This window comes from Protomyctophum bolini, assembly GCF_963924005.1.
Source record: "Protomyctophum bolini genome assembly, chromosome: 5".
Taxonomy (NCBI): Eukaryota; Metazoa; Chordata; class Actinopteri; order Myctophiformes; family Myctophidae; genus Protomyctophum; species Protomyctophum bolini.
Window position 1 is genome coordinate 37,208,651 of NC_137866.1, and position 12,415 is coordinate 37,221,065.

A 12,415-nucleotide genomic window follows, 5' to 3' on the forward strand; every position below is an offset into this window, starting at 1 on the left:
CCAATTAATTTTTCCCATAGACGTTTCAGAAAGTATTTATTTAAAGGCCTGTAAGCCTAGGACAAAGTCAACTCGGATGGTGACACATTTTTTGGACCGAACAAATAATTAGAAAGAAGAAAAAAAGGGCAATTTGTGTTGTTGTTTTTTCTTCTTTAAATAAATACTTTTTGAAACGTCTATGAGAAAAATGAATGGGAAATTCTCTCACAGGCCGCTCGTCGTCATGAAAGGGGTTGGGACTGTGACGTTCTATGTTGACTTGACTACCACTTAATAACCAGCACATAATCACTAATAGTTTAATAAACAATCTTGCTCAAATCAACGTGAAATCTAACATTGATGACTGTCTCATTAATGTTTGTATCAGAAACATCTTGAGCCTCTCCACCAAACGCGTCAGTTTCTCGCTCATACTTCTCCCAAAATACTGAAAGCAACGGTTAGAGATTCATGGGAAGTGTAGGCAAAATAGGAGGAACTGTGACTCAAGTGAAAATGCAGAGAACACAATACTAAGGACATGACCTCTCAATGGTAGCTATATTGGACAGAGGCGTCATGCAGGGGGGGAGGAGAAATATCACACCTGTGTGAAGTGATGGGTGCTCTTATCATTGTACATCATCATGATGTAAAATAGACACTATGCCTATTTGCTCAGACACTATGACGTAAAATTCTACATTAATTGTCAATGGGAATTTAATGTTTGTGTAAGATAAAAAATTACACTGAGCCTATTTGCTCAGACACTGACGCAAAATTATCCATTCATTGTCAATGGGAATTTATTGTTTGTGTAGGACGGAAATCCACACTAATAGCTGAATATATAGGGGCTATAGCGCCCCTCAAAAAGAAAAGAAATAACGCCAGAGGGTGTCAAAGAATTGACTACTTAAACTGATATTCCCATATCTGATTTCAGGACATAGAAGTCATATGAAGTACATGGAAATACATTGTTTAATTGTGCCATTAAGGAAGTGTGGAGGAATGACACAATGGCTTATTAATGTTTGACCCATAAAAATGGTGATAACATTTGAATGGCCCAGCTCTCCGTCCCAGACTGGAAACGCTCCAGCACTCTCCTGGGACTTGAAACTAATTTAAGCTTAATTTATACCCCCAACGCTTGCCGAAGAACAGATCTACAGGATCTGCAATGTGTTGCTAGCTTGTAGATTTGTTCTTTCTGACAAGCAACACCTTCGTACTGCAGAGTATAATTCCACCCAGGCTATTTCCGTCTCTTCTGTCATCAGGGAATACAAATCCGGACCGGATGTTGTTTTTCCTCTCGTCCAATCCATGAATGATGTACAGTAGGTCACGTTCACTAGAGCAAAGGTTCCCAAACTGGGGTTTGGGATCAGAGGGTCCCTAAATGATGTTGGGGTTAGGCTGGCTATTTTTGTCTGCACAAGACTGAAGGCACGGAAGCCAGGACAGAATATCAGCTCCAAATGTTTCACATCGGCCTGTTATATAAATAGAACCTTCAGGTATAGGCCTACATACAGTATGTACAATGGGTCATATTCATTCATTCTGAGAGATGAAGACAGAGGCAGATAAAAATTGCAGCAGAGAGAGAGAGAGAGAGAGAGAGAGACACACACACACACACACACACACACACACACACACGCACACACACACACACACACACACACACACACACACACACACACACACACACACACACACACACACACACACACACACACACACACAGAGGAAGTGAGCTTTCTGTGCTCTGAAAGAAGGGAAGCATGTTCTTTGTCTCGTTTCTGCTGCTCAGTAAATAACTGCCTTTGAAATGTTATTTTGCGCTCTATTTCCCAACATGCCACAGCACAACGTGCCACTGCCAGGTTTCCGTGTATTGTTGACGTGCTTTGTTTGAATTTAATTCAAGCTGGACAGCTGAAAGCAGTACAGTTGTTAACTATGCCAGATCTTCAATGGATAATTCTTATGATTCACCATGACAGAGGGCTTTTAAGAAAAACATTCCTCATCCTCCCTTAACTTTATGTGCATATGTTTATATATATATGAATATATGTGTGTGAATGTATATATATGTATATATCTAAGGACTACATGAATGTATGCACTGTGCAGGTAGACTACAGTCTACAACACATGTGCACCTAAATATCCAAATGGACTGTATGTCCACCATTCCGAAAATAAAACTGAACTGATTGGTTTAAGAAAAACAATGATATGAAGATAGGTTGAAAAGTGGTGAAGTGGTCCTCTAGTTTCTTTCCTCTCTTGACCCAAGGAAAGCCTATGAATGGAGGAATGTCACTTCTCAATCAGTAGTTAAGTGCAGGTTAGGTAGGCCTGTGTTTTAAACTAGTCTGACTGCTGTAGAGCTTTCAGCCTGTTGCTATGCTATGCCTGTGCATTATCAAGAGTAAATGGTCCATATGAAACTGTCAGTCATTGCCACGTTCTGGCGGTACATTTTAACAGCGAGCGACAGCCTGGTGTAATTTGTCTATGGGACACGGCAACTTCTGGTGATAGCAGCCAGGCAAAGAGGCATAATTATGTTCTCTTTTGGACGACATCGTCCAGCGATAGCCAATCAAATTCATACCCTCTTTTCTGCAGGTCTGTTTCTCTCCATCTCTCTCTTTCTCTCTCCAGTACTGTCTTATAAGTGTAATAACATGATTCCCTGAATACTGGGTGTACTGCTGCCCCCTGCAGGAACCTTCTGCAACCGTACATGGGATGGTTGGCTGTGCTGGGGGGACACTGCTCCAGGAACTGTCATGCAAATGTGTCCTGGATACTTTCAAGATTTTGACCCCGAAGGTGAAGTCATTACGCAAGCACGCACACACACGCAAGCACGCACGCACACACTCGCACGCACGCACGCATACCGCGCTCGCAACTAAGCACAGTTTTAAGTGGTTAATTGGAAGTTGAAAAGTGTCCCCTTCTTCTCCACAGAAAAGGTGACAAAAGTGTGCAATCCTGATGGTCAGTGGTTCCACCACCCAGAGAGCAACAGAGTGTGGTCCAACTACACCCAGTGTGAGGCCTACACCAAAGAAAAACGTAAGGTAAACCTGAATCACAATCACTTTATTGGTAGGATGCTCCATGCTCACATAATGATACATTAAACTCAATATCTGATGACACCGAGTTATACTGTATGTGCATCTCTGTTAGATGTGTTGACATGACGTTTTTGTGCTCTTTTGACCACAAATTCTTCTTTGGCGTATTTCACGCTGATGATGAGATAGATGTCTGTTGGTCAGCTGTTAGTCTCGCATGGCCAGACTATAGCATTCGGAGGTTGTGGAATAGTTGTCTGGCTACGCGAGACTAGTCAGCTGTCCGTATGGTCTCTGTGTGTCTCTGCAGTTTGCCTTCAGTCTGTACTATCTAGCCATGGTGGGACAAGGTCTGTCCATCGTGTCCCTCATCATCTCTCTGGTCATCTTCTCCTACTTCAGGTGAGTAGGAGGAGGCTTTTGTTCAGCCATTACATTCCTTCTTAACCCAGTAAGACCTGAGGCCGATTCTACAAATGCCGTAGTGCAGTAGTAGTAGTAGTAGATATTAAAAAGATGTAAAAAATAGCAGATGTACAAGCTCGCAGCACAGCACAACGTGACCCGCTGTGAGCTTATATATCTGTTATTTTTTAATAGCCAACGCAAAAATCTAAAATGACACAGATGAGAATGAATTTCACCAAAACAAAACAACACAATTGTAGGTGTTAAATAGGCCTATTCAACAATCATTTTAACCAACATATCACCAAGTATGTAATGTTTCTTTCAATAACCATACACTACCATAAGGTAATACCCATAACATAAGCCACTCATGTGGTGTAGAGGTGTACGCCACATATGATCTGCGTGGTGTAAACCAATCACACTCCAAGGAACAGCAACCATCAGGTTCAAAGCTGGCATGGAAGGGGTTGTGTTCTTGTCACGGGGACCGCATGTAATTCAGACAGGGCATTAGTCCGACATGCGTCCGCATGGCGGACTAATGCCCTGTCTGCTCCCGTGCTTGCGGTTATGGTTAGGTTAGGAGATGAGGTGGTTTCATTTGTCGGACCAATGACTAGTCTGAAGTTAGTACTCTGAACAACGTACTGCACCCCTTGTCACTGCACTATAGTGACACCTGCTGGTTTGGTCAGGGAGGGATCTGGAAGACATAACATGAACCTCTGCACATTCGCCAATGTGACATGTTTTTGAGCCTGTAGATCAGCAACCACAGTGATAAGTTATTTTTATATTTTGACTTGGCCATTGGTATACAAGATAGATAGATAGATAGATAGATAGATAGATAGATAGATAGATAGATAGATAGATAGATAGATAGATAGATAGATAGATAGATAGATAGATAGATAGATAGATAGATAGATAGTAACAGATCGAGTGTCTCTGTGTGTTGGTCTCACTTCTCTCTCCATCCCCATTCTCTCTCTCTCTCTCTTTCTCAGGAGTCTTAGCTGCCAGAGGATCTCCATCCATAAGAACATGTTCCTCTCCTTCATCTTAAGTTCAGTCTTTACTGTCATATGGCTCTCTGCTGTGGCCACTAACCAGCAACTGTTGGTCAGCAATCCTGTGAGTCTTAACCGACTAACATTCAGCTGCAAAACACCTAACAAAGGTGATCATGACTAGAGCCCGACCGATATATCAGCCATTTTTAACAACATCGGTATCAGCAGTTATGCAGCCGATGTGTCCCAATTCATAACTACTTTGAACCTGGCGTCCCTATTTTGGGCCACCTAATCATTATAGGTGACAAGCAGAGGCATCATAAAAAAAAACGATGCCCCCGTCTACAAGCTCACAACCCACAGTCCTGAACATAACCTTCCCTGGAGCATGCTAGGCTTGGCACTTTACGTTACGTTGCCACCTTTGTGAGACCGAAAAGCCAGGGTTACATAAACCTTTTCTCACATGCTTTGTGAGACAGATCCCTGGTGTGTTATTCTGTCTTGTAGCCTATCTGCATTGTCCTTTACTGGATCTTTAAAGTGCTTTGCTGCTAGTCCTATCACTCATCTAAATGCAATCTGTGTGTCTACTCTCTGTCCCCAGATCAGTTGTAAGGTCCTCTATGTAATCAACCAGTATACAGTTGCTTCCAACTACTTCTGGATGCTGTGCGAAGGCATTTATCTCCATACTCTCATTATCGTGGCCGTCTTTGTAGGCGAACAACAGCTCTTCTGGTACTATGTCTTGGGATGGGGTGAGTCTCAAGATTAAAAACGTCTGCGTTATAAAAGTTATAACTTATGAGTTCAGTTATAACTCAGTTCAAATAAAATGCAAAGGGTGATCATAGCCACTCTGTCTGCATCACTAACGATTAACATTTGACCTTTGTGTGCATGTCTGTTCTCCAAAGTGTTTCACTAATACAATCACAGCTGTAATTAATGTACGTCTACGGAACTTCATGTATAGTTACTCTGTTATTCTGATACTGTTAGAGACAACCATGTCAGGATTACATCCAAACTTTATTAACCAACGTTAACAAGCCATCATTCTTATTCATCCCATCCTACAACTCTCCAAACCCCCCACAGTCCACAACAGCGTCTAGAGGCACCTGTACACTTCATATGACAACTAGCCTGGCTCCAGACCCTGAATCGCTAGTCTGGCTCAGACTCTCTGAGCCAGACTTTGATTCATTCTGCATTGGAGATGCAGAATTAATCAAAGTCAATGGATCTCGCCACGTTTGACCACGATGCTCTGGTCAAATGTGTCTAAATAACAACTACATTGGATCAATTGGATTTATTTTCTTCTGTTTCCTGAAAAGTAACAGCAACGAGATCATAATTCAGTAGAATGTCTTCCTCTCCAGGCTTTCCTGTTGTTCCTGCTATCACATACGCTGTGGGGCGAGAGCTGTTCTTTAATGACAAGTAAGAATACACCACATACTGTACAGTACATTATGCTGACCTCTGGTGGATGCTAAAACAATGTGTAGTGTTGTCTCTGAGCTATAGGTAAGTAATATCATCTAAAACAATGTGTAGTGTTGTCTCTGAGCTATAGGTAAGTAATATCATCTAAAACAATGTGTAGTGTTGTCTCTGAGCTATAGGTAAGTAATATCATCTAAAACAATGTGTAGTGTTGTCTCTGAGCTATAGGTAAGTAATATCATCTAAAACAATGTGTAGTGTTGTCTCTGAGCTATAGGTAAGTAATATCATCTCCCGACAGCACTGAGAATCTAAACTAAAGCATTGTGATTCAGAATAGTTGCCATCATGCTGTGGGTGTGTCAACAATATTCAGTTAATGTGTTAAGTTTAAAGGTGCTATAAGTGATTTTAGTTTTAGTTTTTAAGTTTAAATAGCTCTAGTGTCCCATAGTAATCATAGTGTGGAGTATAATAGTAACAGGTGTCTCCAGCTCTTTAGTAAATAGATTTCTGGGTTTTTTTTAGGTTGGGATACCAATTTCATCCAATCAGGAACGCATTCAGGATACAGCATGAATGTCATTGTGATTGGGTTCTCTCTCCAATTGGATGAAATTGGTGACCCACCTGAAAATGTTTCCTGTTATAACAGCTCTTTTTGGTTAATGTGATTGAAAAGTCTGTGTGTGTGTGTGTGTGTGTGTGTGTGTGTGTGTGTGTGTGTGTGTGTGTGTGTGTGTGTGTGTGCGTGCGTGCGTGCGTGCGTGCGTGCGTGCGTGCGTGCGTGCGTGCGTGCGATACATTCCAGGTGTTGGATCCGCTCAGACACACACCTGCTCTACATCATCCATGGGCCCATTCAGGCTGCCCTGCTTGTGAGTAAATAAATCAGTTAGTTACGTGTCAGGGTGGGTCACTCATCTTGTGGGCCTTACGGGTCTAGTGGCCACAAGATGCTCATCTACTGTATCTGTTGAAATACCACATTTCAGCTGAAATATAATATAAAGTTAAGACTTGTTAGAGCATTTTCAGCTAATTGATTCCATCTAAAAGTACGATAGCCACCCATATGCCTATACAGTATAAACTACTACAAGTCACACTGTTTCAGCTGGAAGTGAGATTCCCATTTCTAGTGAAGGAGGCAGCCTAGAGCAGGGGTTCTTAAAACGTTTTTTTCTAATTTCTTCCCTCATTCTCGCAACATCGATAACTTTCAATCAAAAAATATTCAGACCCATTTCATAGTCATAAACTGAAACCACTACTACACTAATCATGTGCCAATAGTAATTTGATTCAAAATACATGTGTGCAAAACCTGACAGCACACATTTCAATTAGATAAACATGATTGTAATGATACAGCATTCAAACGTAAAAAAATAAATACAATAAAAATCTGAATGATCTTGCGGACCCCCTGGCTAGAGGCCGTGCCAAAGAGTACACCGTCCGTTTGTCACTGATTATTGTAGAGCTGCTATTGTCGGTGCACGACATGGCGCAAACCACTAATACATTTGCAGCATCAGGCATTAATGTTTGTTAATCGGATGTTCGTTTAAAGTGCTATATCGAATAGCGATGTATCCATCTCTCCTACTGTCTACGCAGGTGAATTTCTTCTTCCTGTTGAACATAGTTCGAGTATTGATCACCAAGCTGAAGGTGACGCACCGTGCCGAGTCTAATGCCTACATGAAGGCAGTGCGTGCCACCCTCATCCTGATGCCCCTGCTGGGGGCCCAGTTCATCCTGGTCCCCTGGAGGCCAGAGGGACGCATGGCCAGGGCCGTCTATGAGCTGGTCATGAACATCTTTGCCCACTTCCAGGTACATGTCAAGGCTAATGCGTTTCGGGCCTCAACCTTCTCATTCTTCACATTCTTTCATTATTCAGTGAAAAGAAGAAAGTAATTCAAATGTCTTGGTGGTGCAACAGGGCTGCCGTGGCCTTCTTAGGGGGGATAAAGAAAAAGGCTGCACACTCGTAGCCACGATGCAGACATTTGTTGTTTGTTGACAATAGAAACCGACGTTTCGACCTCAAAACGGTCTTCGAAGGTGCCCGAGATCCCTCAAGGCCCCGTCTAGCACCCGCGCCTCTGCACGTTCCCTATCCATCTCACCTTCTCACTGTTTCTCTTGCTCTAAGCAGCTCTGGTCTGACGTCAGACACAAGCTCCCTCTCTGCCGACACCCCGCCACCCAGAGACCATAATAACTTTTAATATTTTCCTAATACATAGATTAGCTTTATCAAACCAAGACATGACTCCAAGACCTGTTTTCCAAGACCTGAATTATTCAATTACAGGACCTTTTTCTCTTCACAGGGACTTCTGGTGGCAATTATATTCTGTTTCTGCAATGCTGAGGTAAGTCAACAATAGTATTTTGAAGATGTCTCGACACATTATCAACCAATATATCTCAACTAGTACTAGCTGATGGAATTAATCTTTTACGTATAAAGTAGGCCTACTTTATACATAAAAAGGTGTATCAACAGAAATGCGTTATGAGTCAATGCTTGGTGCCTATTTTGCAAACCTCAAGCATATTTGTAATATGATTAATTCGCTGACATTAAACACATTCATATTTTATATTCTTATTTCACCGCCTGCAATGTTGCTACCAACTATTATTGTTTGTGAAACAATGTGAACCTTGAAGATAGTTTTGCTGAATGAAAGAAGTGTTATATCAGGCTTTAAATTAACACTACCTGTAGAGAGGGAGCAGGGAGGTCTTAACTGAGACAGCTATTGAAATTAAAGTAGCAGGAGAGTAGGCAAAGTGAAGGATGGATATACTGAGCCATTTATGAAGGTCATCATGTGCACAAGTACTACAGACTAGCACAAAAGCGCAACAGTGCAGCCCAGAGTCCTTGCCTCCTGATAATGATGCCAGATAATTAATATAATAAATAATTGTTAATAACTCATTTTGAATCACACAACATATGGTCTACTGATCTCTATAAAAAGGGGAAACAATCAAGTGTAACTTTTAAATTACAGTTCTGATCATCACATATGATATTGAAATTATTTTATGTGCGGTTGGCAGTTCTGTCCGATCTGTTTCTGTGTTCACTTAACTCTGACAGTGTACAAATTGGTCCATTGGGTCAATTTAGCATTTGTATTTATAATTTAATACAAATTCAGGATTTTAGGACAATAGTTTTCGACGTCGGGTCCGGGGACCACCAGGGGTTGGTCTGTAACTCTGAGAGTGTTCAAATGGAACAAATGTCTCCATTTGTATGCTCTGAGTTCAATTAAAATCTCTATGGTTCCAGAGATGAAAATTATTTCAAAATATCCAAACGGACCATTGGTGGTACTGTACGTGGACCTGGAGTTGAGTGGTCTTATAATGTGTGTTCCATCTTAACTAGGCACAGACAGCGTTGCGCAGGAAGTGGGCTCAGTGGAAAGTGGCATGGGGCAAAACGGGCTGGGGAGAAACGCCCATGACCAACAACTCCGCCTACTACCACACTAACTCTGTGACGGAGACGAGCCGTGCAACCATCAACCTGGAGCCTCCCGCCGTCACGCCCCATTACCCCCTCAGTAACCACCTGTCCAGGGCCACCGACGGGCCTGCCCAGTGGGGACAGGAGCAACCCAATGGCCAGCAAAGCTACCGGAAGAGGTACACCAACGGAGAGGCAGACATGTCCAAAATGCTGGAGACCACCAACATCTGATTTGGTTTGACGTTTTCTGAATGGACAGTGAGTCCACGTGACAGACAGACAGACTGACAGAAAGAGACACAATTAACAGAACTGAAAATTGTGTTGTTTCTTTGTATTGTTCAACTGACAAAAATCTATCTCCTTGGGCTCTTGCCATTCAAGTTTGATTCACAACGTGATTCCAAGTTCAAGTTCAAATGTATGTATGTGCATATGTATGAGATATCCGAACAGTATGTAGGTGTATGAAAAGTCTGAAGTCTGAGTATGTATGCATGTATGAGTCATCTTAACAGAGTATGAAACAGTATGTGTTGGCCCTATGTATGAGATATCAGAACAGTATTACGTACTGTATGCATGAAATATCTAATCTGAACACTATCATAAATATATGAACAGTACACACGAGCATAATGATTGTTCCAAATAAGCACACATACAGACAGTTGGACACAAATTATATTACATATTTGCTACTGTATCATATTGTAATTAAAGTGCTAAAGCAAATTTTAGCACTTAATGTAAAACATGTAGGCCTGAGTGTGGCTATATAGGCTATCAGTCTTCATAATATTGTATTAATAGACGGAAGTGTAATAACCTGTCATTTTGATACAGAGCCATATTTAAATAGGCTATTTGATGTACTTTACTGCATCCATTGAAGCCTGTGCTCACTGTTAATGCTGAATGTCTAATCCTTTTGGTTGGCAGATACTGTATCTAGTGCCTTCTTTGAGCCCACATTGTACACTTCTCATCGCTTTTGTGTCTTATCACATCTGCATATCAGGAACACTGAGAAACCCTTTCCTGAGCAGCACATACATTTTAGAGATGTGATTTTGCCCTGGGTTCAGTGCAGTTAAAGGTTTTTCACACAATGGAGACAATACATGTTGTATAAAAGAACACAAGCCAGATTGGGGGTACAAGCGTTTTAAAGCATATCAATGTCAGTGTCCTTTTGACACTGAACTTCCATGTGTCTTTTATGTGTTTTTAGGGCCTCTAGTGGTGGGGCTGGATGCCCCTTCTGTCCACCACTTTTGTCTTATCTCGAAAACTACCGCCTGGAGTGCCATGATATATGCTGTGCACCTTCATTTTCAGTCTTCGCTGAAAACAGCCACCTTGCAAGCTCACAAGCTCTACAATGTGTCCCAACACAACACAATGTGAGCTTGTAGGTCTGCTATTTTCTGTGAAGGTTTTCCCCACAATATTGATGCTGGGGTTTAAGTGGTTAGTTAAGCCCTCATTGATAACATTTTACTGAAAATTATGTTGTATATAAATAACCAAATTTGGTAGAATTTATATTTGTTATCTGATGATATGAACTGATGAGGGAACACACTGTGTGAAGATATAAAAAGCAAAAATAAAGTGCATTTTGAAACTACCATGCAAGTTCTAAGTAGCTTGAATGTGCACTATGGTATGATTGAACCATTGTTTGATGGTGGAAAAACATTTATGGTGTAATAGTAACCAACATAATATGTTAACATGATACTCACTAATCTACGATCAGAGATCAGAGATACTTTATACAGTACATACGGGGGAAATCTAAATTCAATAAATCGGTGGAAACAATTGGGAAACTAAATTAATCACAATAGCATCACATAACCAATACAAAGACTTTAGAGCGGTCTTCCATACTGGGACAGTATCAGGATTGGTTTTCAAAGCATAGGGCGTAGGATGGTTGGTGATGATTTCTGGTGGTACTCTAGCCCACATTGAATGTACACCACATGTATCCGTATACAATGTCTGATCTATGAAAGACTAGATATTCCCCTGTCCTTTGCTCTTTGTCTGTGACCCTATGGGACTACTGTAGATCTACTTCACTCACATCTCCAGTGCATAAATGTTTGTCATATTGTACAGATATTTCCCAAGAGATTCATAAGAAACATTCCATTAATCTGTCACAGGAAATGCCAACTTTGTATACTTTTTCTTTTAATGAGTACCGCCAGTTATTAGTGCAAATAAAAAAACACGAGAAAATAGTTTGGGTTCCGTTCAGTGTATTTGAATATTTTGAGTTCTTTTACAATATGAAGAAATGAAGACCAAATTCTTCCAGTTATTTTTTTTTGTCTTTACCACAATACAAGTGCAGTGCTTAGTAACTAATTACTGGGTTACTAAATTCAAATAAATAATCTGTTTTCTTCAAAACACGTTTTGCTACTACTTCTGTAGGGAGGGTGATAATTGTCACTGCACGTAAAGATAGCTACAGGCTGGGGCAACACCTGTCAGGCGGAGCTCCTCACTGGCACTGCACATGCATCTGTGCACCAACTATATTTAAGATTAAGAAGCTAGTGTTTTCTGTCATGAGACCTTTGATCCCTTAGAGAATTTGCTCTCCATATTTCTCTCTCGCTCTCTGGTTGGCAAACCGTGGCATTCTCCATCTCTAAGCCAGTACATTAACCAAATGAAGATTGTCTCAGGATCTTATTACCAAATGTTTTATTAGAAAACATTTTACAAGTAAACGCAAAGCAAATAAAGCAGATACAGAAATAACCTTGGAAGCGACCGGTTGGTAATCCTGCGGTTTTTGTCCATGTACACTTAGAACACTCACTCACACACCACTTGTAAAACTATAGGTATTTTAAACCAGTGTACTAGAACTATGGCCACTAGCTATACCT

General features: G+C 41.1%; 1 protein-coding gene across 4 annotated transcripts in view; it reads left to right on the top strand.

The window, feature by feature from the left end:
- The window catches only part of LOC308315290 (calcitonin gene-related peptide type 1 receptor-like), a 29,204-nt gene extending 17,455 nt beyond the window's left edge, over positions 1–11,749 (top strand). For 2 of the 4 annotated variants that reach the window (XM_080763189.1, XM_080763190.1), the window contains exons 4-13: positions 2,740–2,847; positions 2,989–3,101; positions 3,412–3,503; positions 4,526–4,652; positions 5,142–5,295; positions 5,926–5,986; positions 6,804–6,870; positions 7,616–7,834; positions 8,338–8,379; positions 9,414–11,748. In XM_080763189.1, coding sequence (XP_080619315.1) covers positions 2,740–2,847; positions 2,989–3,101; positions 3,412–3,503; positions 4,526–4,652; positions 5,142–5,295; positions 5,926–5,986; positions 6,804–6,870; positions 7,616–7,834; positions 8,338–8,379; positions 9,414–9,728 — 1,298 coding nt within the window. In that variant the 3' untranslated portion in view covers positions 9,729–11,748. Of the gene's footprint in view, positions 1–2,739; positions 2,848–2,988; positions 3,102–3,411; positions 3,504–4,525; positions 4,653–5,141; positions 5,296–5,925; positions 5,987–6,803; positions 6,871–7,615; positions 7,835–8,337; positions 8,380–9,413 lie in introns of all 4 variants that reach the window. The other 2 variants (XM_080763191.1, XM_080763188.1) reach the window with 2 other exon arrangements.
- Positions 11,750–12,415: the final 666 nt, after the last annotated feature.